Consider the following 26,409-nt stretch of genomic DNA (forward strand, 5'->3'; position numbering starts at 1 on the left):
GATGGAGCTCCAGCATTTCTCTGTGGAGAGGAGAACCTTCCAGAAGAACAACCATCTCTGCAGCACTCCACCAATCAGGCCTGTATGGTAGAGTGGCCAGACGGAAGCCACTTCTCAGTAAAAGGCACATGACAGCCCGCCTGGAGTTTGCCAAAAGGCACCTGAAGGACTCTCAGACCATGAGAAACAAAGACTGAACTCTTTGGCCTGAATGGCATCTGTCATGTCTGGAGGAAACCAGGCACCGCTCATCACCTGGCCAATACCATCCCTACAGTGAAGCATGGTGGTGGCAGCATCATGCTGTGGGGATGTTTTTCAGCGGCAGGAACTGGGAGACTAGTCAGGATCGAGGGAAAGATGAATGCAGCAATGTACAGAGACATCCTTGATGAAAACCTGCTCCAGAGCGCTCTGGACCTCAGACTGGGGCGAAGGTTCATCTTCCAACAGGACAACGACCCTAAGCACACAGCCAAGATAACAAAGGAGTGGCTCCGGGACAACTCTGTGAATGTCCTTGAGTCGCCCAGCCAGAGCCCAGACTTGAACCCGATTGAACATCTCTGGAGAGATCTGAAAATGGCTGTGCACCGACGCTCCCCATCCAACCTGATGGAGCTTGAGAGGTCCTGCAAAGAAGAATGGGAGAAACTGCCCAAAAATAGGTGTGCCAAGCTTGTAGCATCATACTCAAAAAGACTTGAGGCTGTAATTGGTGCCAAAGGTGCTTCAACAAAGTATTGAGCAAAGGCTGTGAATACTTCTGTACATGTGATTTTTTTCATTTTTTATTTTTAATAAAGTTGCAAAGATTTCAAACAAACTTCTTTCACGTTGTCATTATGGGGTATTGTTTGTAGAATTTTGAGGAAAATAATGAATTGAATCCATTTTGGAATAAGGCTGTAACATAACAAAATGTGGAAAAAGTGAAGCGCTGTGAATACTTTCCGGATGCACTGTAAGTGCCTCACTGTAACAACTATTTCTGGTATAAAAAAAAAAAGGAAAGCAGGGACAGGTCTCAATACATTTTTGTGGTTATCAATATCGTCACAAATGGTGTCAATTGAGCTTAACTTTTGGAATATTCCTCAGAGTCTGTCAGTTTGTTCAAGTCACCAATCTTAAGCTCTATGAGCAATAGTAAAAGTGCTGCTTGACAACTGATCTTAAAACTGACGCTTGCTTGTACGGAAAACAGATTCATCTAAATGAGTTGATGATTTTCAAACACAGAGCTCGTGTATTCTATCATGTGTCTCTTCTCTGTGGTCTGTTTTTGTCTTACACAGGTCTTCCATCTGTACATCTATGCATGTGATGTGTGTGTGACACGAGTCCTCCTCTGTGGAGTAAACGCCGGAGTCTCCGCTGCCATGTCTGCTGTGCATGACTGTGTCCTGTGAGAGGAGGAGATCCATCACTGCTGCTCCAGTGTCCTGTGTCTCTGCACTGTTGAGGTCCAGATGCTCACAGACGCACTCTGCCTTAGGATCCAACAGTTGAGGCATATCAGAGTCAGAAAAGCAGAGCTAGAGAGAGAAAGAAAATGAATAAGTCTTCCTCCTTTTGTGAGCTGCATATGAATACATACTGCTGTATCTGTATGAACTCACTTTATTAAGAATACAGATTGAACTCATGCGCAAGAACACTTTAGCCACAACAATAAGTACTGTTTTTATTATTATAATAATATTGCTGTACTTGTTTCTCAAAGTTCTCAAAGTGTGGAGAATTAAAATATTTAATGCATTTATGTAACAGTATACAAAGTATACAGACAATAACAGAACAATGAAGGCCTGATGACAAAAAGTTCATTCAGATTATTATTAAAGAGTGTAACTATTCATTATTCAGTAAAACTGAAAGGGGCGAATTCCCTTTAACAGCTGTGCTGCTTTAGCGTGTGGTATTTCAGCACAAAATATGCGTCTTATTTGCTAACCACCAGCAATGTACCATAGTTTAAGCAGGCAATCAGCACTGAAATAGCACTGCGTTTTGAGTATTTACTAGAGATCAACCGATAGTGGATTTTGCCGATACCGATACCAAAGGTGATGGGAAAGGCCGATAACCGATTAATCGGCCAATAGTTTTTAAAATCGATTTATAGAATGTCAAAAAAAAATCTTATACTTTCCTTAATATGATGGGCACAGACAAAGAGTCCTAAATGAATAAAATCCCAGATGCAGTTTATTGTTCAACCAAAATCCCCAAAATATTCAGAAAAAAAGATATGGTGCACAACACGGGACTTTTAAGTATAAACAAGCCTGAAACACACCGGGGATTTTTATTTTGAAATGACGATCTATCGCCATAGATTGTAGCCAATAACGATAGCTCTAAAAAGCAACTATCGGCACTGATTAATCGGTAAAACTGATGTATCGGTCTACCTCTAGTATTTACATCCCAGATAGCACATGTCTTTTTTTATCTGGAAAGCATCACATTCTAATTAACATCTGCTAAACATCTTAAAAAGATCAGATTTACAAACATTCTAAATCATAAACGTCTCAAAGACACCTGAGACATACTAAGTGACATGTCTTACTGACGTAAACACACACATCAAATAGAAGTCCGGGTGATGTACGTGTGCTATCAGGGATTTATTCGATAGCTATTTTCACACATGAAACCTGCTAAATTGCAGTAAAATTGCCTTTTCTTATAAATGTACCACATCTGCTGTTCCCACGTGCATTGGCTTTCCGTCTTTTATCCATTTTGCTACCATTCACACATCAGCATCAAAATGCTGTTAAACTCTGTGATGTCATTTGCTGGAAATGTAGGCTTCTACTTTCAAAAAATAGGGAGCTGTAATTTATTTGTATATGAACATAACACGATCCATAATGTTGCTGACATTTGACATTTTTTTGGTGAATGTTTACATTTTATGCATTTGCTCATGACCCAACAGCATCGTAGTCATCATCATCCAATGGAACTGATGAACTGTAGCAAACAATTTGCTATCGCTAGCATCTGAAGGCAGAGACACTACCTGCAGTGTCAGTTTTTCTTTAATAGCTGTGCACACAGCATACACACGTCGATGGATGGTTCTTCTACTAATTGCTCAAAGCAGACTTTCTTCTATCATTGCACCCTGACCTCATACATGCTCAAACAGGTAATCACACAGCTTTGTTCACACATAGCATCAAAACGAAACCTTTCTGGTAATGTTCCAGAACTTTTCCAGAATTTCTTTTTTTTTTTTTTTCAACTTTTTCCAGTGAACCGGTTATTGTAGGCATGTACTAACACTTGTGACTAAATGTTTTCTGTAATTATGCTACACTAGAATAATGATCTAGTAAGAGTGTTGTGTTAGTCTTTTCTATTGGCACAGGAGTTTTCTTTTGAGTTTCTGCAGATGGAGTGAGATTGCAACACTGTAAATCAGGAGACAGAGCTCATGTGTGCAGGGATTGCTTCGAGTTATGAGACAGACCTGCAAGGCCATCAGTGGGCAGTGGAGCACATATCGAATAATGACAATGAACAAAAGAAATCTCACACACCTGCTTCCATGAATTAAGCCTACTGCGTAAACCATAAAGTATGAAGTCTATTTCACAGTGAGTATAAATGTTTGGTACCTCTTGCATGTACACTGGCAGTTGAATGGAGGGGCAAAAGATGCTCTTTATGAACGTATACATCTTATTCAAGCAGAACCACAGTAAAGGCACCACCAGGAAAAAGAGCAGAGACAACAGGAAGTAGCCAAATATCTTCTGGTACGAAGTGTCTCCTGAAATCACACATACATTTCACTGTTTATGTCATTTATAAGGCATCCAATTCTCTACACAGTACTGTTCAAAAGTCTTAGGCACATTAGATGTTTCACAAAAACATTTGTCTTAAGTTGGTTATTTTGTATCTTTTGCTTTAGTGTGTCAGTAGGAAATAACAGTTTTAGACTTCCAAATATTCCTTTTGCAAATAGAGTAGAACAGGTGGAGAACAAGGAGTTCTGGAACAGATGGTAAGGCCCCCAAAGAGCCTTCTCAACATCATTGATCTCAACATAAAAAACATGATTATTACAGTTTTACTATAGTATCACCACGGTTAATACGTGGTACAATTCCAATGATTTTCAAAACTATGGTTTCGACAGAAAACATAGGCTTATGAAAATTGTTTCACTATAGTAAAACTGCAGTACCCATGACTGCAGTAACCATTTTTGTGGGGAAAAACACTGGTTTTAAAATCTGATAAAGCAATGGCAGGTATATACTCCAAGCACATTACACCATTTCTCCTCACACAGAGGCCTGTAGCAGACATTTAAACACAGATCATCTTAAACCATAAATGACAGAAGGTTGAAGGAGACTAGTTAAGGGTATCAGCACCTGCGCTCTTTGAATGAAACAACTTCAAGCTTCAAACACTCGCTCCATGTGTAAAGGAGGAGAAAGATCAGATGAACGCATGCAATCAGATTTTATTAAATGTATGCTTTAAACTTTATTTTGTGTCACTAACTACGTTTCCATCCAAGGATTTTTTGCAAAAAAAGTTTTAGTGCATCAAAATTAAGCTCATGGAAATGCAAATTATCATAATATTTTTCCGTTTAACTCTAGCGCATAATCTCTATGTCGATACTTCAAATGTCACAAACTGGTTTGGAAACTTTTTGTCGAGAAAATTGGCATTAACGCAGAAATACAGTGTCACATGACAGAATTTACCCCAGTCGTTAGCCTGTTAATCATGATGACGGTATACATCCTTGAAAGCCAATTTATTGTACGTGATTATGGATTGATCTGAACGGCATATAGATCCGATCACTGCAAACATGACACTTCCAGGAGTGCCAACACAAATATCTCGTAACATGCACATCGACAAGTTCACGGAGAACAAATGAATGGCCAATGTTTGTGATTAATCGCGGTAGACAACTGTTTATTTATTTATTAAAATTGCTTTTCCACACCATTCAAAATAATAGACGGCAGTCATGGAATTAGCCCACAATACAAAAAACATCATTTCTGTGCACAAAGATGTTTAAATTAAATATAAATACACAATACAAGGAGAAAAGCTTCAGTGTGCTTTTTTGGAACACTAACATATAGCCCAATTCTATGAAATTATTGTTTATACTTTTGAAATCCCTGTATTAAAGTAAATCAATTACCAAACGAAAAAAAAAAATATTTTTAGACCTAGATATGCCTTTTCTTTACACAAACAAATTAGACTTCTGTGGGCGAAAAAAGTCGTCTGAATGACATTCTCAGAATATTCTGCACTTTTTTCAAGACTATAAACTCTGAACTATTTGTCCAATGCTGAGTTCACTTTCAGAAAACTGGCTTTTGAACATTTAAAAACATTTAAATATTTTAAATATAACCCTCTTTACCTCGGATCGCATTTGCTGAGCTTCTTCAGAAAATGTCAATTGCATTATGATGCTAAAATACATTTTAGATGACAATCAAGTTCAGCTGGTCGTTAATAGTTGCTGGACAAATATACGGGACATAATGCAGTTGTGATGGCGATGCTTTAGATTAGATGATTGCTCAAAATCGCCTATTGAATATCAGGAATGTATCATATGTAATCCCTGATATTACACCGCATCATTTTTTCTTTAACAGCTGTGCACACAGCATACACACATCGATGGATGGTTCTTATACTAAGACTGAAAGTTTCCCCCACTACTTGGTGCAGGTTGCCAGCTTGAGCAGGGCCATGACGATTCGCTTTCGGGTCAGAACCGGTGGCAACCTGTGATTGGCGCAACATTGGGACTGATATTACAGTCCTATCAGAACTGCAACTGCTCCCATTTGATTGCAATTCCTCCTCTTCTGATTGCATTTATTTGTGAAATTAAAATGACAGTAAGCTAATTTCAATTTATTGTCTCAATACTCTCCCCATTTTACCAAAACTTTGGAGGAAAAAAATTAGGGACATCTGGAAGGCGAATTAGCGATAAACACACATTTCTGTATGGAAACGGCTTAAGGGCAGATTTCTTTTGCAATAAACCAAAACTTATGTGACAGTGGGTTTTTTAGGCATGACGTCATCACGCACACCATTTTTATTGATAAAAGGCCATTTGAATGGAAACAGGCAGAAGATGGCAAATTTCACAAACATTTTTTTTACGCATTTTCATTTTGTCGATAAAAAAATAGCGCGAAAAGTGGATGGAAACTAGGCTACTGTTTCAATTAAGAAGTATCTTGATATACACTCAAGGAGCACTTTATTAGGAACACTATACTAATACTGGCTAGGGCCTCCCTTTGCTCTCAAAATAGCCTCAATTCTTCATGGCAAGGATTCCACAAGATGTTGGAAACATTCCTTTGAGATTCTGGTCCATGTTGACATGACTGCATCACACAATTTCTGCAGATTTGTCAGCTGCATATTCATGCAGCGAATCTACCACATCCCATAGGTGTTCTATTGGATTTAGATCCGGTAACTGGGAAGGCCACTGAAGAACAGTGAACTCACTGTCATGTTCATGAAACCAGAGATGACTTGTGCCTTGTGACATGGTGCATTATCATGCTGGAAGTAGCCATTAAAAGACAGGTAAATTGTTACCATGAAGTGCACATGGTCAGCAACAATACTCAAATGGACTGTGGCATTCAAGTGATGATTGATTGGTATTAACGAGCCCAAAGTGTGCAAGAAAACATTCCCCACACCACTACACCACCACCAGCCTGGATTGTTAACACAAGGCAGGTTGGGTCCATAGATTCATGCTGCTGGCACCAAATTCTGACCCTACCATCTGTGTGCCTCAGCAGAAATCAAGATTCATCACACCATGCTACGTTTCTCCAGTCTTCAACTGTTCAGTTTTGGTGAGCCTGTGCCCACTGCAGCCTCAGCTTTCTCTTCTTGGCTGACAGAAGTGGCACCTGACGTGGTCTTCTGCTGTTGTAGCCCATCCGCCTCAGGGTTTGACATGTTGTGCATTCTGAGATGCTTTTCTGCTCACTACAATTGTACAGGGGGGTTATCTTAGTTACTGCATCCTTTATCTCAGCTCGAACCAGTCTGGCCATTCTCTGCTGACCTCTCTCATCAACAAGGCATTTCCGTCCGCAGAACTGCTGCTCACTGGATGTTTTATTTGTTTTTGGCACAATTCTGTCCCAGGAAAATCCCAGGAGATCAGCTGTTACAGAAATATTCAAACCAGCCCGTCTGGCACCAACAATCATGCCGCGGTCGAAATTACAGAGATCACATTTTTTCCTCCATACTCCATTTACTGAAGCTCCTGACTCGTATCTACATGATTTTATGCATTACGCTGTTGCCGCACTATTGGCCGATTAGATAATCACATAAATTAGTAGGTGTATACAGTAGGTGCACCTAATAAAGTGCTTGGTGAGTGTATGTTGAAATGTAAATGCATAATTAGAAGAGCTGCCAAAGATAATAAGTTAAATAGGGCTGAAATAATTAGTTGACGTTATCGACATCGTCGACAATAAAAAATTTTAAACAATGTTTAGTTGTCGAATAACCGTTTTATCTAATTTAACGCAACATGAGATCACATTAAACTCTAATGATGATGTGCACGAGCATCACTGCAGCTTGCGCCTGACTGAGGAGAGGAAGAATTACACAGCTCCACTTTCCAAACAACTTCAGGTGATGTAGATCGCAAAGTATGAGGAAATTATGCAAAAATACCAAATAAGTAAATACAGAAGCACCCTCACTGTGGAATAAGTGGAGCCGGAGCTCTTTTAAGGAAACACCCCAGCATTACATCTTAAATGCAGTTATATTTAATGCGTTATAGCTTATTAAAGTTCAAATAATAAGGAAACATTTCTCTGTGCGGTCAGCACCTCTTCTATGAGTTGCACGAATGGGGGAGAGATTGAAACTGCGCCCAGCTGATGCAGACTGTCGCAGGGACGCTCATCCCTCGAGTGCGCACGCTTAATGCAGCTAGATTATAACGTGATGACTCGTGACTTATTGAATCATAATATATGTCACTGTGCATTTCTTATCGTGAAGAAAATCGGCAATACGCAGCTTTATTAATAAGAGAAAGTCCGTTTTTTTGTGAGTTAAAGATGGATTGAAGTGAACAGAAAGGTGAGAGAGGAAGTCTTCGCCCCATAATACACTGCTAAAAAATATGCTTTTGATTTGTTTTTGTTTTGACTTGTTTTCCAATATAAATATCTAAAACTCCTTTAACTTTAAAGGACATTAACTCCTTTGTTTTAAATGGAAAACAAGACAAATACACTTGATAACAACAGGATTTGTTGCAGTGAATTTCTTTACTGAATTCAACTTGTATTCAGTAAGAGTATGTTTTCCCCTTTAATTCAGTGAATGTCATTTAGAGGTATTTTTAAAAGATTGTTAGTAAGCACGTTTAATACAACCTTTTAATTCGGGGCACAAGCTGAATAATCAGTTTAGAGCTAATGATTAATGGTTACAATAATCGCCCGAATAGTCGAATAATCGTTCTAATAATTGTTAGATTAATCGATTATCAAAATAATCGTTAGTTGCAGCCCTAAAGTTAAAACATTTGAAATAGATTAAATACATGTATTGTCGTTAAAAATATTTTAGTGCAGTTATTTATTTAATTTGATAATAAAACTGCTTCATTCTGTTCTGAGTGATTTTTAAATCCTGTTCAGAGAAAGAGAACGGCTATTGTATTTATAAATCAATCCATCTAAGACATTTAAGCAAAGAAAAGTAACACAAAACTTATTGGGATGGAATGCAAACTAATGAAATTCCCTCCCTGTCCTTTAAGGGGGCTCTGACATCACTGTGAACTCACTGGAAATATGCGTCCTCTAAACAATGTGGGTTCAGAACTGAAGCAGACTGAAGTGTGTGTGTGTATGTGTGTGTGCATGTTTCTCACCCCCAGTCTGTGTACAGAGTGTATCACTGAAGACGCTGCTCTTGTTGTAGTATGCACAGCAGGACTGAACTCTCACACAGTACTCCGTCCATTTGTCCAGGTTAGACAGCATCACAACATTACTCTCCGTCTTCAAAACTGCTTTTGTCTCCTGTTTGTGACAACATTTAGTGTTGTAATTAAAATGTAAGCACACAATCACATTGATAATATGCAAATAATGTAAAAAGGAGGAAGTTCTGACTGGCAAATATACAAACAACAATGTGCCAAACAGTAAGACAACACCATTTGCCTAAAATCAATTACTTGCAAATAAGATTAATGTCTACAACATTTTTAACTATGACAAATGCTCTGCCTTGTAATTATCTGACACAATCTACACTTATGTAAAAGGAAAGTAATTAAAGAACAATGGTAGATAACACAAGATCTGCGGGGGGGATTATTATTCCATTCTTTATATCTCTGTTTACATTATTTTCTTTTGCCAATTAACTTCTGAACAACACTTGAACTCATCAGTACAATACAATACTGATGTAGTGATGTAGAGTTCATGTGGAGACAGATAACTGTATTTTCTGCAGAACTTCTTCACAGCCTCACATAAACCACAAGCAGTCGATTGTGATTACTGGATAAGGATTTTACACATCTGATTGCACTCACAAAGAGCAATTTCTAGCCAATGAAATAATTTACAGATGAACATAACTAGTACAAATATATATTCACTATAGAAATGTCCTTGACTTTTCATTATTCTAACCTTTTATTCCAGTAGAACAGTGCAGTTCTAATCTTATAAAACTCTGAACACAGGCATTTGGACAGAAAACAGTAAACAGTGTAAATGTGGAAACAGTTTTGAAGTGCTTTTAAAGTGAAGAGTTACAACAGCGTTAGAAACCAACATCACTACATCACTAAAAACACAGGTGTATTGCTTTTTAAAGTTGAGGTCATAATATTAAAAGTTTCTTCAATATTCCTGCAGTTTCAGTTTCTGAAATCATGTAGAGATATTAGATCACTTCTGCATTGTAAAGTTTGGCTTGTACAGTCAAAAAAGAGAGGAAAAAATTAATCATATAAATTATTTTATTATAATAATTTAATCAATAAAATTATTAATTAAATATAATTATTTAATCAATTCTATTAGATATCACAACATGACGCATGAGATGAAGTTTAGTAAATCTGTGCACAAGATTTTCATCAGTTATCAGGGTTTTTCCTGGGTCAAAAATGGTCTTCTACAGTCAACACATGTGATGTAGTTTTAAAAAAACATTTTTTACATTATTGCAAATAATATTTAAAATATTTAGTTGCATTTCATGTTTGTGATTAATAGAATTATTTAATAAGAGTAATAAAGTGCAGTGCTGATGTATTTTGAAATTCCTACTCCATAACAGATATTGTTTTCCTTTTATCATACTCTTAATGATTTGGGAATCATTTTGATTCTAGGAACATCTGAAGCCAAACCAGGCCAGTTTGTTTCCTAATTTCAAACATCATCAGGAAATATATTACAATATTACACATGACTTTGTTCAAAATGTATACAGTCTAGACCAGTGGTTCTCAACCTTATTTTGATGAATTCAATAAATTAATTAATAAATTCAGCAGGCTTACGCATCATGAATGTGAGACCAAACCTTGCGTTTCTTGAATTCAAGCAGATGGAGGACTATATCTGGGGTCTATAAAATGAAAATGCGAAGACAGAAACTAATAATAAAAGTGGTGTAGTTATTATATTTCCAAAATAATTGAAAAGCCCAATGATATTGCCTATTTTGTCCCACTGAAATGCTCATTCTACATTACAGCATTGATTTTGAGTTGGATATAGATGTAAATTTACTGGTATCAACAACTGTAAGGTTATATACAACATCTATAAAAAGTAAAACGTTAACACCTAATTTATGTGACTGAGTTGGAATTCCTTTCATCAGGTTCTTATTGATTCAAATGAGTCATCTCTTGGAATTTCTGAAGGCAAACAAAATCAGTTGTATTTTCTTATACTCAAACTAAAATATTTTAGCCTATTTTGTTTTTTGGATTTACGCATTTGTATTTCATAAAAAAATAAAAATAAAAAAATTTAAAAAAAAAAAGTGTATTTTGCATTTGCTCTTATGAAAATGTAAATGTATGTATTTATTTTTACAGTTTTAACAATGGTATTTGTAACAAGACCATAGTAAGCACATGGAAGCATGGATCTTCTTCACTACTGTGGTTGGATGTAACATGATTTCTATAAAACAATATTAGTGTTGTCAAAAGTACAGGTTCTTCGGTACCAAGTCGGTACTAAAATAAAAAAGATGTAACGATACCAGTGTTTCTGCAGTACCGAGCACAGACTCAATCCGTTACCAGCACGCAATATGACTGGTACACGACTGCTTTAAAATGCTCATTTTGAGCACGTGCTCCGTTACTCCTTACACTGAAATGGACAATTAATCAAATTAAAATCGTGACATGTCCTAGTGTGATTTATTAAACCGCTGAAGGCTGCAATCTTAGTGTGGAAGAGCTGCGTACTTTGAATGAATGTATAAATCCAACCGCTCATACACATTGAGAATCATTCACGACACGTTGTATCAGATGACAGAGCAGAGCACTAATCTACTGTGAACCACGCAGCACATGTAAACTATATATTTATATAATTAAAATCACAGCATTTGCGCTTTAATCTCAACTCAACTTTATTTATATCGCATTTAAAACAACAGAGTTGACCAAAGTGCTTCACAGTAATAACATTTGAAACATAACTTCAAAATGATCACATACACAAACACCAGTAATCTAAAATACAAACAGTCCAAAACTGTGTCCTACATTTCATTTGTCAGACTCACAGGACAGTGTAAAGAGATGAGATTTCAGACGTGATGTTAAAGTCTCTGTGTCGCAAACTTTTTGATGATTAAATTAAATTAAACTCTAAAACATGGAGTTCTGGAAAAGAGTAATAATAATAACTGAAAGGTAAACATGATTTGGTAAGGAATAAAACAGATTTCAGGGCATTTACTTAAAAACACTTAAGCAATCTTTGATTGACAAACGAAGGAAACATGCATTTTTTAAAATTTATTATTTATATTGAAATGTAACTTTTTAAATAGGGTAAATCTGTGTGTTCAATAGCACATTGTCATATTAGCATATTTATGCCGTGGTCCCGTGAAATTTCACTGGTATCGGTACCGACTACTGAAATTTTGGTACGGTGACAACACTAAAATAAATTATGGCATTTTTGTAGTTACTAACAGTAGACCTACTCTAAACGCATGAAAAAACAATTAATACAAAATATAAATATTTAAAAGTTGTAACAATTTATTTTATTCCCTCACTCCCCTAATGAAGACTATGACAAATTTAATAGAGCTGAAGTAGTGATATGATAATAATTATTATGAATTTATTTCTGCCTAAAGTACAGTTAGTGTTACTCTAGTAAATTTAAGGGTGGTCATGTAGAATTCTGTGCCGAATTCAAATGGTTTCTGTGTCTCGCGCCGTGCTTCTCACTGGTTCTCGTAGCGCTGCAATGATCAGAGGTGTGCGTTTACGAGCTCGAGACCAGCCCGAGTAAAAACGCACCTAACTGTGCTCGCACTGCTCTGTCCATTGAGCCGTATCACCGTATATTTGATGCTGCTAAACAGATTCATTGCTAGACTTCAGAATCAGCTGAACCACAGTACAAATGCATACCAACCCATATAATGGAGTCTAGATAAACATTTTAATTTAAACAGAAACTTGACGATAGATTTGATTAACATAACTGATAATTAACATTATCCCCCCACTCCCCCACTAATTTGCTCTCAGTGACCCCAGGCATCCCTTGAATGCCCACTGGGGGGGGGCATAGTTTACTGTGATAAATGTTTGTGTTGATGTGTAGATGTGAAAAGTCTAATAACTGATACTGGTGAAGTATTCCCTCATAAGTGCTGTTCAGAATGTCGGAGCTGCCTAGGCATTTGAAATTGTTGAAAAAATTGTTGATTCTCATGTAAAATTCTAAATTGCATAAATTGTGTTGATTACGCCAGGATATTGAGGCAAGCCCTGTTTAATCACGGATGTGATCTGCTCAGCGCTTTCCTGTCACTGGAGCTCACATATCGAGAGAAGCCTTGTTGACGCACATGCACAGGCATGCTCCAGACATACAGGAGGATAGAGCAGAGCACGTCACTTGCGCGAGTGATTCTCAGTGGATCACACAACACACACGTGAAACCAATCTTCAATCACCCCACACGCATATGTGTTCCACATGAGAAGCATATTTAGCGCTTATAAAACGACGAAAGCTAGATGAATATCATAACATTTGCTTCGGCGGCCCGAAATTTCGCTTTGGCGGCCGCTGGAAAATTTTCAATGTAGGAAAAACCCTGGTTATGTGCATAGATACCTGTGAGCTGTCTGATTTCTTCCAGTACTGGATGAGGTAATACATCTTCTGCGACAGCTCTTTCATTGACTGGTTTGTGCTGCTCAGAGGGTCAGAGATAATGATCTCAAGATCTTCTTTAACAGAGTTCAGCTTCACACTGGACGGAGGACCTAAAGCAGCTACATACACAACAAGAAAAGCATTAAAGACCCTGTGAAATCAAAACTTGAGCATTGTGCTTTAATGTCTGTTAGCTTTGAGGTCATCTACAGTATATGCTACAATGACAGAATTACATAATAAATGACAAAATACACATTTAACGTGCAGTCTTTCTCTTCTGAGAATACAGTCCAACAATATTGATGACTCATCTTGCACTACAAAGACTTTTGTCAAATCAAATTCTCTCTAGAATGAGAATGTCTCTCACTAATAAGAAAACTGCACTCGTCAAGCCATTTCATGTGGTCTTTAAAAGCAAACTTGAGCAGGACAAGAGAAAGTTTGTGGTACGTCACCTTGTTTATCAGGGCAGAACTCAATCTGGACCCAGCGGGAAGACTGTTGAGCTGTGTTCGCCCGTACACGTAGCAGAAACATGCCGAAGTAATGCAAACCAGCATTAGAGAAATCACAGCGGTGCTCCGTTACATTCACACACACAGATTGCCAGTCCTGCTTATGAGCCTGCTTACGTGCCTTATACTTCCTGTGAGAGAGAAGCGTGACGAGTGCTGTCAGGTTACATTCTGCTGTCCGCTTCAAAGTGTTTAATCACATAAGCACATAAAAAAATAAAATAAAATTCCTGATCAGTAGTTTTGTCTTATTTTGCAGTAAAATATAAAAAAGACACTTTTACTTAAAAATGTGTAAGATAATATGTAATATGTAAGACTTCTTGTCAGAGTATAGGTACATGTACTGCAAGGGTCCCCAAATGTTTTGCTTCCAGGTCACTCTGCTATGATTCCAAGGGGGGCCGGAGTGAGCCTACGGTAATTTTGTCACAGACATTATTCTTCTGCTTTTAAAATACATGCTCAGAACATGATTTTATTATTGATTACTTTATTGTATGTCTACATCTCTTAGCAACTTGCTTCAAGGTAGGTCTTCTTTGTCCTTGTATACATGCTATCTCTGATCACTGATTTTGTAGGCTAACAAGAAAAAACTTAAAATCTATGTGAAATATTACATTTTAGCCAACTTCATCTTACATCAGTGGATCCATCCATTGGCTCAAAGAACTTTGATTTTGATTAATCTTGGTGACTTTTTGGGTCACGTGACGCCATGCGAGGAGCAGACGTTTGAGCGACGAGCTCTGCGCACTTTGCTAGTTTTTTAATTATTTTCATGTTATAATCCGGTGAGATCTGTTACACCCAGTTACATATTTGTTCTTTGAGGTAAACATGGCAAAGAAGTCAAAATCCTCAGGCTCTGGAGACATTAAAAGACACTTACGTGCTCAAGATGAAACCTCTGATGGGCCTGCTGACCGGGGACTCGATTTGGATGGCGCGGCTGGTGAAATTCAGCGTCAACTGTCCAACATGTCGGTGATGCTGACGAAGGTTGTTGCTGACTTGGAGGATCTCGCTGTAATACGTCGATCGATTAAGGCGATGGAAACAAAATCGCCTGAGTTGGTCACAAGAGTGACAGAAGTTGAGAAACGAATCGATTATCTGGAGTCATCGGAAAGGGAATTATCCACTAATACGCTCAGGAATAGATGTGGAAATATTTTGGAAAAACTGGAAGATCTCGAAAATAGGAGCCGATGAAATAACATACAGATTGTTGGAATTCCTGAGCATGAAGAAGGCAGAGATATGGTGAAATTCCTAGACGAGCTCTTCCCGAGTCTGCTCGACATATCAGGCCATAAGCTGGAAATCGAGTGAGCTCACAGAGTCCCGGCTTGCAGATCGGCTGAGGGAAACAGGCCCCAATCAATTCTGGCCAAATTTTTTAGATCATCCGATAAAGATCTCCTGTTGCGCGAGGCGAGGAGCAAAGGAAAGCTTTCTTGGAAGAATCACAATATATTCTTGTTCCTGGATTTTGCGAATTCGACAAGAGAGAAATGCGATCGATTCAAGGAATGTAAGAAACTCTTACATCAACGGAAGATCGCTTTTGCACTAATGTTTCCGGCTAAACTGAGAATAGATACGAAGGATGGCCGCAAGGTATTTACGTGTCCCAAACAAGCACTGTCCTTCATAAATACATTGGAGTGAGTAAGCCTCACTGAACATACACTCGATTGTCTGAGGAAACTGGGCGCCATTTTTGTTTCTTTTTGTGTTGGTTCCGCCTAGCGGCTGGAGTTTGTTTTGTGGAATAACACTTCTCTTTCAGAAACTTTTGCATTGATGGAGGATCACTTTTGCACTGGGGTTCCTGGCCAGATTGAGAGTGGATGCTGGGGATGGCCGCAAAATATCTACATGCCCACACAAAGGATGTCTTTTATAAAGTTGACGGACTGAGTAAGTCATGGTGTATTTTTTCATGCGGTGAATTTGACTCTTGATCATCCGAGGAACCGGGACACCTGTTTGTTTCTTTTTGTGCTGGTTCCGCCTAGCGGCTGGAGTTTGTTTTGTGGAATAACACTGCTTCAGGACAGTTGTGGATGAATCTGTTCGTTCCTTGTGCTTATGCCTCCTGTTGGCTGGAGTTTGTTTTGTGGAGTACTTTTTGAGGGACATTGGAATGATTACGTCATTTGCTGCACTCATAAACAGCCAGCTCACTGAACACTTGTTTGTCGGTCCGAGGAAACTGTATGGCTTTATAGCGGTTGGAATTTGTTTTCTGGAGGAACACGCCTTCGAGACAGTTCTGTGAATGAATCTACACGTTCTTTGTGTTTATTCTACCTAGTATTTTCTGTTATGTAATTTATGCAATCCGATGGCAAAGTTGTCGCGGGGGGTCTCGTAGGCGTACAAGGACCTTTTGAGTTTAGAGGGATTGACACCGGTTGGCGCTGTCGTGCGCGGGGTTAATGCACACATTTTTCTTTTTTCTGTTTGTTTGGTTCTGTGGGGGGTGGGGGGGGAGTTCGGGGTTTGATTGTTGCACTAATGTTGGAATGTGGTCTGTATAATCTTGTTTTTGACACAATTTATTTTGTCTATTATTCAAAATGTCAAATGTTAATATGAGTGGGTTATCTTTCTCCACATGGAATGTGAATGGGTTGGGGCACCCCATAAAAAGAAGGAAGGTTATTTCTTTTCTTGAGTGTAAGAAATGTGATGTAGTGTTTCTTCAAGAAACGCATCTTTCCCCGCAGGAAGCTGAAAAAATTGGTAAGATATGGGGTGGACATGTTTTCTTTAGTGCTGGCTCAATTAAGAGTAGGGGAGTCATTACATTGATAAGTAAACATCTACAATTCAAATCTCTCAAACAGATTAAAGATAAATTAGGGAGAATCATTATTGTTTTAGCAGAAATTCAGGGGCAAAAGTTGGTTTTGGCTAATATTTACATGCCTAACGTTGATGATCAGGGCATTTTTACTGATCATGAAGGGATGTTGCAAGCCGCTGGCACCCCTCATGATATAATATTGGGAGGTGACTTTAATCTTTTGATGGACTCAGTCCTTGATCATAGTGAAGCAAAAGTGTGTAAGCCCCCTAGAGCAACACTGACGCTTCACAGGATGTGTAAACATCTTGGTCTTGTAGATATTTGGAGACTTTTGAACCCATCTGGTATGAACTATAAATGTTTTTCATCAGTCCATAAGATTTATTCTAGAATAGATTTTTTTTTTATATATCTAAGTCCCTCATTTCATCTGTTGTTGATTGCTCAATTGGAAACATCTTATTCTCAGATCACGCACTGGTGAATTTAGAGATGTTGCCACATATGGAGAAAAAGAAATCATATAGTTGGCGCTTTAATGTATCCCTGTTGCAAAATCCTGATTTCCAACAAATGTTAAAGACTGAAATCAGTGTTTATATGGAGACCAACTGGTCCTCAGTATCTTCTGTGGCTGTGGCTTGGGAGGCACTTAAGGTGGTTCTTAGGGGCCGGATCATACAGTATGCCTCATTCATCAAAAAATCCAAAGCACGAGAACTCGTGGAGTTGGAAGGGAATATTAAAAATGCAGAGGCAGAGCTGAAGCGCCGAATGTTGTCTGATGGCCTCAGAGAACTGACCCGACTGAAATACAGATATAATACTATTTTATCGCGGAAAGTGGAGTTTTTGGTTATTCAGGGCAAGACAGTCATACTTTGAGTCGGGGAACAAAGCAGGGAAGCTTTAGGCTAGACATATAAAGTAGAGTGAGTCTTTTTCTACCATTCCCTCAGAGAAATCAGCTGGTGGTAAAAGTTTTACCTCGGCCATTGATATTAATAATACCTTTAAAGAGTTCTATCTTGATCTTTATAGTTCCACGTCTTCGTCTACTGATGAAAATATTAGAAAATTTGTGGAACCATTAGAACTCCTTAAATTGATGACTGAGCAAAAATATTCTCTTGATTCTGAGATAACCTTGGAGGAGCTTGACGAGGTCATTATGGCCATACCTACAGGCAAGTATCCGGGGTCAGATGGTTTTGCCGCTGAATTTTTTAGATCTTATGCTACAGAATTGGCTTCACTTTTGTTAGAAGTTTATACGGAATCATTAAAGAATGGAAAGCTTCCCCCAACCATGACACAAGCCCGGATCATTCCGATTCTTAAAAAGGACAAAGATCCAAGTGAGTGTAAAAGTTACCGTCCAATTTCCCTGATCCAGCTAGATGTAAAAACTGTGTCAAAGATTTTGGCTGTTAAGTAAAGTTATGATATCTCTTATACATATAGATCAGGTGGGGTTTATTCGGGGCCATAGCTCTTCTGGTAACATTAGGCGTTTCATCAATATCATGTAGTCAGTAGTGAATGAACAATCTCCGGTCGCTGCCATCTCACTTGACGCCGAAAAAGGCATTTGATATGGTAGAATGGGATTATCTTTTTAAGATTTTGGAAATGTATGGGTTCGGGAGTACATTTATTGGTTGAATTAAGTTACTTTATAGACACCCTGTAGCAGCGGAAGAAACAAATGGATTAATTTCAGATTATTTTACTCTGAATAGGGGCACTCGGCAGGGTTGCCTTCTTTCCCCATTATTGTTCTGTCTTGCCCTGAAACCATTAGCAGCTGCGAAAGGAGGATGATTTTCCAGGGGTGATGGCGGGAGGTGTGTTGCATAAGCTTCTGCTTTACGCAGATGATATTTTATTATTTGTTTCTGACCCTACTAGATCTATGCCTTGCCTCCACAGAATTATTAATTCCTTTTCCAAGTTCTCAGGATACAAAGTCAATTGGTCTAAATCCGAAGCTTTGGCTCTGACAGCGTACTGTCCAGTAACGGCCTTCCAGCCTGGCGCCTTCCAGTGGCCCAAACAGGGCATTAAGTATTTGGGGATTTTATTCCCAGAAAATGTGTCCGATTTAGTTAGAGTAAATTTTGACCCTTTAATAAAAAGGTTTTCGAGCATTGTGGACAGGTGGGCTTCATTACATTTATCGATGATTGGGAAGGTTAATGTTATTAAAATGAACTGTTTTCCAAAATTCAACTACCTGCTACAGTCACTCCCTACAGATGTCCCCCTCTCTTATTTCAAGCAATTTGATAGCATAGCGAAGTCCTTCATTTGGAATGGTAAACGTCCCAGACTACATTTCAACAAATTACATAGGCCGACTGACAAAGGTGGGCTAGGCCTACCCAAGATTTGTTTTATTATTATGTGTTCGGTGTCAGGCATTTGGCTTATTGGTCGCTTCCACCTGAGAGAGCCCCTCCCTGGTTTTCTATTGAACAAGAAGTCCTTGCCCCTATTTCGCCATAAAGCCTTTCTATCAAACTAACCGAAGAAGTTGTCACACCCCGTTATTTGCACGTGATTTGGACAAGAGTGGCCAGAGTATTTAATACGGACATTTTTTTAAATGTTGCCTCGAGCATATGGCTGAACCCTAAATAATGAGTCAACAAGCCCCCTTTTTGCTGGTCAGAGTGGATTGGGAGGGGGGTTACTACACTTGGTGACTTGTATGAGAATGGAGTGTTGAGATCCTTTCAAAGTTTGGTTCAACTTTTTGGGATTCCCAGATCTCAGTTCTATAAGTATTTACAGCTGCGCCACCTGCTCTGTACTGTTTTTGGGAGTAATTTACACCCCCCTAAAGCGGCAGATACTCTGGGAGTGGTGATTACTGCTTTTGGAAAAGGTCATGAGGCATCAGTGTATTATTCCCTGCTAATTCAGAGTCTGGGGGACGGAACTTCAACTTCTCTTAAGAGATTGTGGGAGAGAGATCTAGACATGGCGTTGGAGTGGGAAGAGTGGGCTAGGATTCTAAAAAACGTCAAGTCTGCATCTAGAGATGCAAGGGTTTGCATTATGCAATTTAAGATTTTACACAGAGTCTATTGGACCCCCTCTAGATTGCATAGGCTTGGTCTTAAAGACACACCCACCTGCTGGCGATGCCAATCAGAAGATGAAGACACAACCCATGTCTTTTGGGGATGAGTTTAGATTCAAGAATTTTGGTTAAGGATTCAGAGTATTATGTGCGAGGTTTTGGCATCTCAAATTTTATTTTGCCCCAGACTCTGTATTTTACGAGATGGGGCAGTCATTAATTTGGAGAATAAGCACGATTCTGATTCTGTATGTAGATGTTTTGCTGTTCTTTATTTAATAGATGAATCAATAAAAATGTTAATCGCATAAAAAATCGTGGTGACTTTTTGTTCAGTTCATCAAAAACATTCGTTCAGAACAGTTAATTGAATCATTCATTGTCCATTTTTGCAAATTAGGCTTTTGCACCAGTAGATCGTGCCAAATGACCTTTTACCCTTTAACCAAGGAAAAAGAAGATTTATTCACTATCGGAAACAGTCTAATTATCAGTGTATAAGCATCATAATCATTTCCCCACAAATGAAAACAAAGCATATCTATCATACTGTTAACTGCTGAGAATTACTTTTTATCAAACTATATAAAAAAAACCCAAAAAGACAATACTAGCCTAAAAAAAAAAAAATTGTGAGTTTCAATTAGGGATGGGCACAAGTACTTGAGTACTTGGGTACTCTGACATGGCAGCAATGATCGATCATGAAAATGATGATCGACAGTGATCACGCATGTTGTGACTTTGCACTTAATTCGAAATCCAGTGACAATTACCTGACAACTAAACACACAAACAAAGAGGGAGCTTAATTTTAATTTTGAGATTAATTACGTTGTGGTTTTGAGGGGTACATTGAATGTCAGAAACGTCTCATAGCAACCAAACTGATACAACACTGCAATGTTATCGTTACGATAATCAATAGTGTGTGTAATTAACTCTGTTTTGAACACCTGTCTCTTCAAAACGTTTGCTAAACACATTTTATTAACATTTCATGTAAGAATTTTGACTCGTTAATGGATATTATTTAATCAAGTGAATGTTTGTCACTGACTGTAAACCTCCCTGCCCTGCGTGAAGTAACACACACCTGCATCTCGACGAAATGGGAGTTGAAGTGTTTCAAACAGCTAGACAGAGTGCAGCTAAATGGAACACAATGCAGTGTCTTCAAAATGAACTTCAATTTAAAACACATATTAAAAACGCAATGGTTATGGCGTCTCCTGTTATTTGAAAATAGACGGTTCAGACAGTCACTAAAAAAACTGGTGCATGCTTACTAAGATTACTACGGTAAACTGAAGGAAGAACAGCCAGACGTGCGTTGGGCACATTCAGAGTTGGACAGCGAATCTTCACAATGATAAAATATGATGCATTGTATTTTGAATCTTTTGTACATTTTGTAACATATTATTTTATAACAGCCTATAATAATAATAGACCATACACTGGAACAACAAGGCACAATGCAGCAGCCATAGATGTTTGACAGGTATGTTATTATATGAACATGTAATTGCCCCTCGAGTACTCGACAAGTACTCGTAATTAGTCAGAGTACACGAGTAGACAAAATGACCAAAATGCCCATCCCTAGTTTCAATAAGGTCCTTATCCCACTGTAATAAGTTGTGTATCACTCCATTTTATTCATAATACATCCGGCCCATTTTCATGTTGAACGAGATTGCCAAATTGAACAAACGACTTGCCTCCTCCTCTCGTTTAGTTGTTCAGCAGATCTTTGTTAATGATGACTGATTCATGCATTTCGTTCGTGAACAAGTGTACTAGTACATTCAGATCCTTCATGAACGACCGACACAAACTTCAGTGAAGAGGCGTATTCATTCAGCGGGTGAAACCAATTATATGCTCCTTAACAGCCCGCACTTGAATGCCATTGACTCACGCTATAGTCAGTCTTACAGGCATGAAAAGCCACCAAAGCAGTCTCGCGCTTCCAGTGTGGGCCGGTCAAAACATTTCGGAGGGCCATATTTGGCCAGAGGGCCGTAATTTGAGGACCCCTGATGTACTGTATATCTTGAGATCATAACCCAGTGGCAAAATATTTTTTCTTGTTTTAAGCATAAATCTATCCACATTTAGTGTGCGTGTGTGTATATATATATATGTATGTATATATACATACACATACACATACATATACATACATACATACATATATATATATATATATATATATATATATATATATATATATATATATATATATATATATATATATATATTTATTATATATACACAGTTGTGCTCAAAAGTTTGCATACCCTGGCAGAAATTGTGAAATTTTGGCATTGATTTTGAAAATATGACTGATCATGCAATAAAAATGCATTTTATTTAAGGATAGTGATCATATGAAGCCATTTATTATCACATAGTTGTTTGGCTCCTTTTTAAATCATAATGATAACAGAAATCAACCAAATGGCCCTGATCAAAAGTTTACATACCCTTGAATGTTTGGCCTTGTTACAAACACACAAGGTGACACACACAGGTTTAAATGGCAATTAAAGGTTAATTTCCCACACCTGTGTTTTTTTTTAAAATTGCAGTTGGTGTCTGTGTATAAATAGTCAATGAGTTTGTTAGCCCTCACGTGGATGCACTGAGCAGGCTAGATACTGAGCCATGGGGAGCAGAAAAGAACTGTCAAAAGACCTGCGTAACAAGGTAATGGAACTTTATAAAGATGGAAAAGGATATAAAAAGATATCCAAAGCCTTGAAAATGCTAGTCAGTACTGCTCAATCACTTATTAAGAAGTGGAAAATTCAGGGATCTCTTGATACCAAGCCAAGGTCAGGTAGACCAAGAAAGATTTCAGCCACAACTGCCAGAAGAACTGTTCGGGATACAAAGAAAAACCCACAGGTAACCTAAGGAGAAATACAGGCTGCTCTGGAAAAAGACGGTGTGGTTGTTTCAAGGAGCACAATATGACGATACTTGAACAAAAATGAGCTGCATGGTCGAGTTGCCAGAAAGAAGCCTTTACTGTGGCAATGCCACAAAAAAGTCCGGTTACAATATGCCCGACAACACCTTGACACGCCTCACAGCTTCTGGCACACTGTAATTTGGAGTGACGAGACCAAAATAGAGCTTTATGGTCACAACCATAAGCGCTATGTTTGGAGAGGGGTCAACAAGGCCTATAGTGAAAAGAATACCATCCCCACTGTGAAGCATGGTGGTGGCTCACTGATGTTTTGGGGGTGTGTGAGCTCTAAAGGCACGGGCAATCTTGTGAAAATTGATGGCAAGATGAATGCAGCATGTTATCAGAAAATACTGGCAGACAATTTGCATTCTTCTGCACAAAAGCTGCACATGGGACGCTCTTGGACTTTCCAGCACAACAATGACCCTAAGCACAAGGCCAAGTTGACCCTCCAGTGGTTACAGCAGAAAAAGGTGAAGGTTCTGGAGTGGCCATCACAGTCTCCTGACCTTAATATCATCGAGCCACTCTGGGGAGATCTCAAACGTGTGGTTCATGCAAGACGACCAAAGACTTTGCATGACCTGGAGGCATTTTGCCAAGATGAATGGGCAGCTATACCACCTGCAAGAATTTGGGGCCTCTTAGACAACTATTACATAAGACTGCACGCTGTCATTAATGCTAAAGGGGGCAATACACAGTATTAAGAACTAAGGGTATGCAGACTTTTGAACAGGGGTCATTTCATTGTTGTCTTTGTTGCCACGTTTTGTTTTATGATTGTGCCATTCTGTTATAACCTACAGTTGAATATGTATCCCATAAGAAATAAAAGAAATGTGTTTTGTCTGCTCACTCATGTTTTCTTTAAAAATGGTACATATATTACCAATTCTCCAAGGGTATGTAAACTTTTGAGCACAACTGTATATTATATATATATATATATATATATATATATATATATATATAAACAAAACTAAACAAAAAACAAAAAAACGCTGTGTATTCTTCCTGGAGAGAAAAAATATGGATAAGAGATACAGTTCAGTGTTGAGCATGACATCATTACATTTACATTTATGTCCCTGGAAGACTTTGTTATGTCTATCTGAAGTTTGGCTCTGAATGACTTTCACTTAAGGGTGAACATTGTGAAACCTGTCAAGAACATGTTCAGATTATATTCACCTCAAAATCAAAAGAAAGAAATTAGAAATTACATTTGCCATAAAAAGAAGCTAATTTGAGGACCTTCAATATTTATTCAACTAAGATCTAACATTAAGTAAATTTTGCCTGGATATTGTTACCGTAATGGAAAAAATAAAATAATAATAATTACAGAAATAAAAAAAAAACCATACTATCATTATTATAATGCACAACAACAATCCCTCTATGATTAACATAATGTACAAAATATAATTCTCATTACTGTAATGCACAAAAACAATCCCTCTATTGGGTTGCCACGGTGTACGGTGTTACAGGTTTTACTCTGTACAAGGGAAAACACCGGTGTGAAATTTTATACCGGTGGAAACTTTATGAATGGAATTCCAATATCAATACAATAGCCTAACAAATATAATAGCCTTAAATAAAGAATAGTTGCCTAATGGAGAGTTTGCAACCCATGATAAATGAACCTAAATAACGCACTGAAAGACAGATGTTCTTTACCAACGTATCAATGCTGTAAATGTCCTCAGAGCATCTCAGTTCAGGAGGTGTTTTGAGTTCAGTTCGCTTTATTTCCACAGAGCAGTTCATTGTGAACGCAACTCTACAGCCTATACATCTGTGATTAAATCATAAAATAATACAAAAACACGTTCACCTCCAACCATGATTTATATTTCAGTGATTATTATCATCATTATAATTATTATGTTTACATTTATAATTGTTTTTAGATCTTAATTTTTATTATTGATTTTCCACCTGTTGTCATAGACGGATAATTGTGTGACGGTAAATAGAAAGGTGGTTATATATGATTTTTTTTACCACTTCGTTATTTTAATAGCTTTTTCATTTAATTTGAAGTGCAAATTGAATTTAGAAATGTATTTGGTTTAAGTTATTCATTTATTTATTTAAAATATAAATAAATGTAATTTTCAATGCAAAATCACAAAAACAAGAATATTCACTGATCCCTCAGCCGGGAGGTTGACAATGTAATTGAATATTGTGATATATATATATATATTTCTGGAACTATCGGTTATCGGCAGAAATCCACACTGATAGTTCGTCCGGTGCTGGAGCGGCTGGGAAGGGTCCGCTGTCGTTATACAGTATGAGAGCGGCCCCTAGAGACGAAATAAAATCACTTCATTAACCTAGTTTCCATCCACGTTTCGTGTTATTTTGTTATGGACAAAGTGAAAATGTGTAAAAAAAAAAAAAAAAAGTTTGGGAAATTTATTGTTTTATTAATAAATATGGTGTGTGTGATGACATCATGCCTAGAATAAACACTTTGTCAAACATAGGTTTTGGTTTATCGCAAAAGAAATCTGCCCTTAAGCCGTTTCCATACAGAAATGTGTGTTTATTGCTAATTCGCCTTCCAGATGTCCCTAATTTTTTTCCTCCAAAGTTTTGGTAAAATGGGGAGAGTATTGAGACAATTCATTGAAATTAGCTTACTGTCATTTTAATTTCACAAATAAATGCAATCAGAAGAGGAGGAATTGCAATCAAATGGGAGCAGTTGCAGTTCTGATAGGACTGTAATATCGGTCACGATGTTGCGCCTATCGCAGGTTGCCACCGGTTCCGACCCGAAAGCGAATCGTCATGGCCCTGTTCAAGCTGGCAACCTGCACCAAGTAGTGGGGGAAACTTTCAGTCTTAGTATAAGAACCATCCATCGATGTGTGTATGCTGTGTGCACAGCTGTTAAAGAAAAAATGATGCGGTGTAATATCAGGGATTACATATGATACATTCCTGATATTCAATAGGCGATTTTGAGCAATCATCTAATCTAAAGCATCGCCATCTCAACTGCATTATGTCCCGTATATTTGTCCAGCAACTATTAACGACCAGCTGAACTTGACTGTCATCTAAAATGTATTTTAGCATCATAATGCAATTGACATTTTCTGAAGAAGCTCAGCAAATGCGATCCGAGGTAAAGAGGGTTATATTTAAAATATTTAAATGTTTTTAAATGTTCAAAAGCCAGTTTTCTGAAAGTGAACTCAGCATTGGACAAATAGTTCAGAGTTTATAGTCTTGAAAAAAGTGCAAAATATTCTGAGAATGTCATTCAGACGACTTTTTTCGCCCACAGAAGGCTAATTTGTTTGTGTAAAGAAAAGGCATATCTAGGTCTAAAAATATTTTTTTTTTTCGTTTGGTAATTGATTTACTTTAATACAGGGATTTCAAAAGTATAAACAATAATTTCATAGAATTGGGCTATATGTTAGTGTTCCAAAAAAGCACAC

General features: G+C 37.9%; 1 protein-coding gene across 3 annotated transcripts in view; it reads right to left on the minus strand.

The window, feature by feature from the left end:
- The window catches only part of il10rb (interleukin 10 receptor, beta), a 55,509-nt gene that overhangs the window by 3,081 nt on the left and 26,019 nt on the right, over positions 1–26,409 (minus strand). For 2 of the 3 annotated variants that reach the window (XM_051709828.1, XM_051709830.1), the window contains exons 3-7: positions 13,979–14,169; positions 13,476–13,636; positions 8,984–9,134; positions 3,639–3,793; positions 1,295–1,538 (exon numbers count right to left, since the gene is read on the minus strand). In XM_051709828.1, coding sequence (XP_051565788.1) covers positions 1,295–1,538; positions 3,639–3,793; positions 8,984–9,134; positions 13,476–13,636; positions 13,979–14,169 — 902 coding nt within the window. Of the gene's footprint in view, positions 1–1,227; positions 1,539–3,638; positions 3,794–8,983; positions 9,135–13,475; positions 13,637–13,978; positions 14,170–26,409 lie in introns of those variants that run through there. The other variant, XM_051709829.1, reaches the window with a different exon arrangement.

The sequence above is a fragment of the Myxocyprinus asiaticus genome, chromosome 11 (assembly GCF_019703515.2).
Source record: "Myxocyprinus asiaticus isolate MX2 ecotype Aquarium Trade chromosome 11, UBuf_Myxa_2, whole genome shotgun sequence".
In the NCBI taxonomy this organism is placed as follows: Eukaryota; Metazoa; Chordata; class Actinopteri; order Cypriniformes; family Catostomidae; genus Myxocyprinus; species Myxocyprinus asiaticus.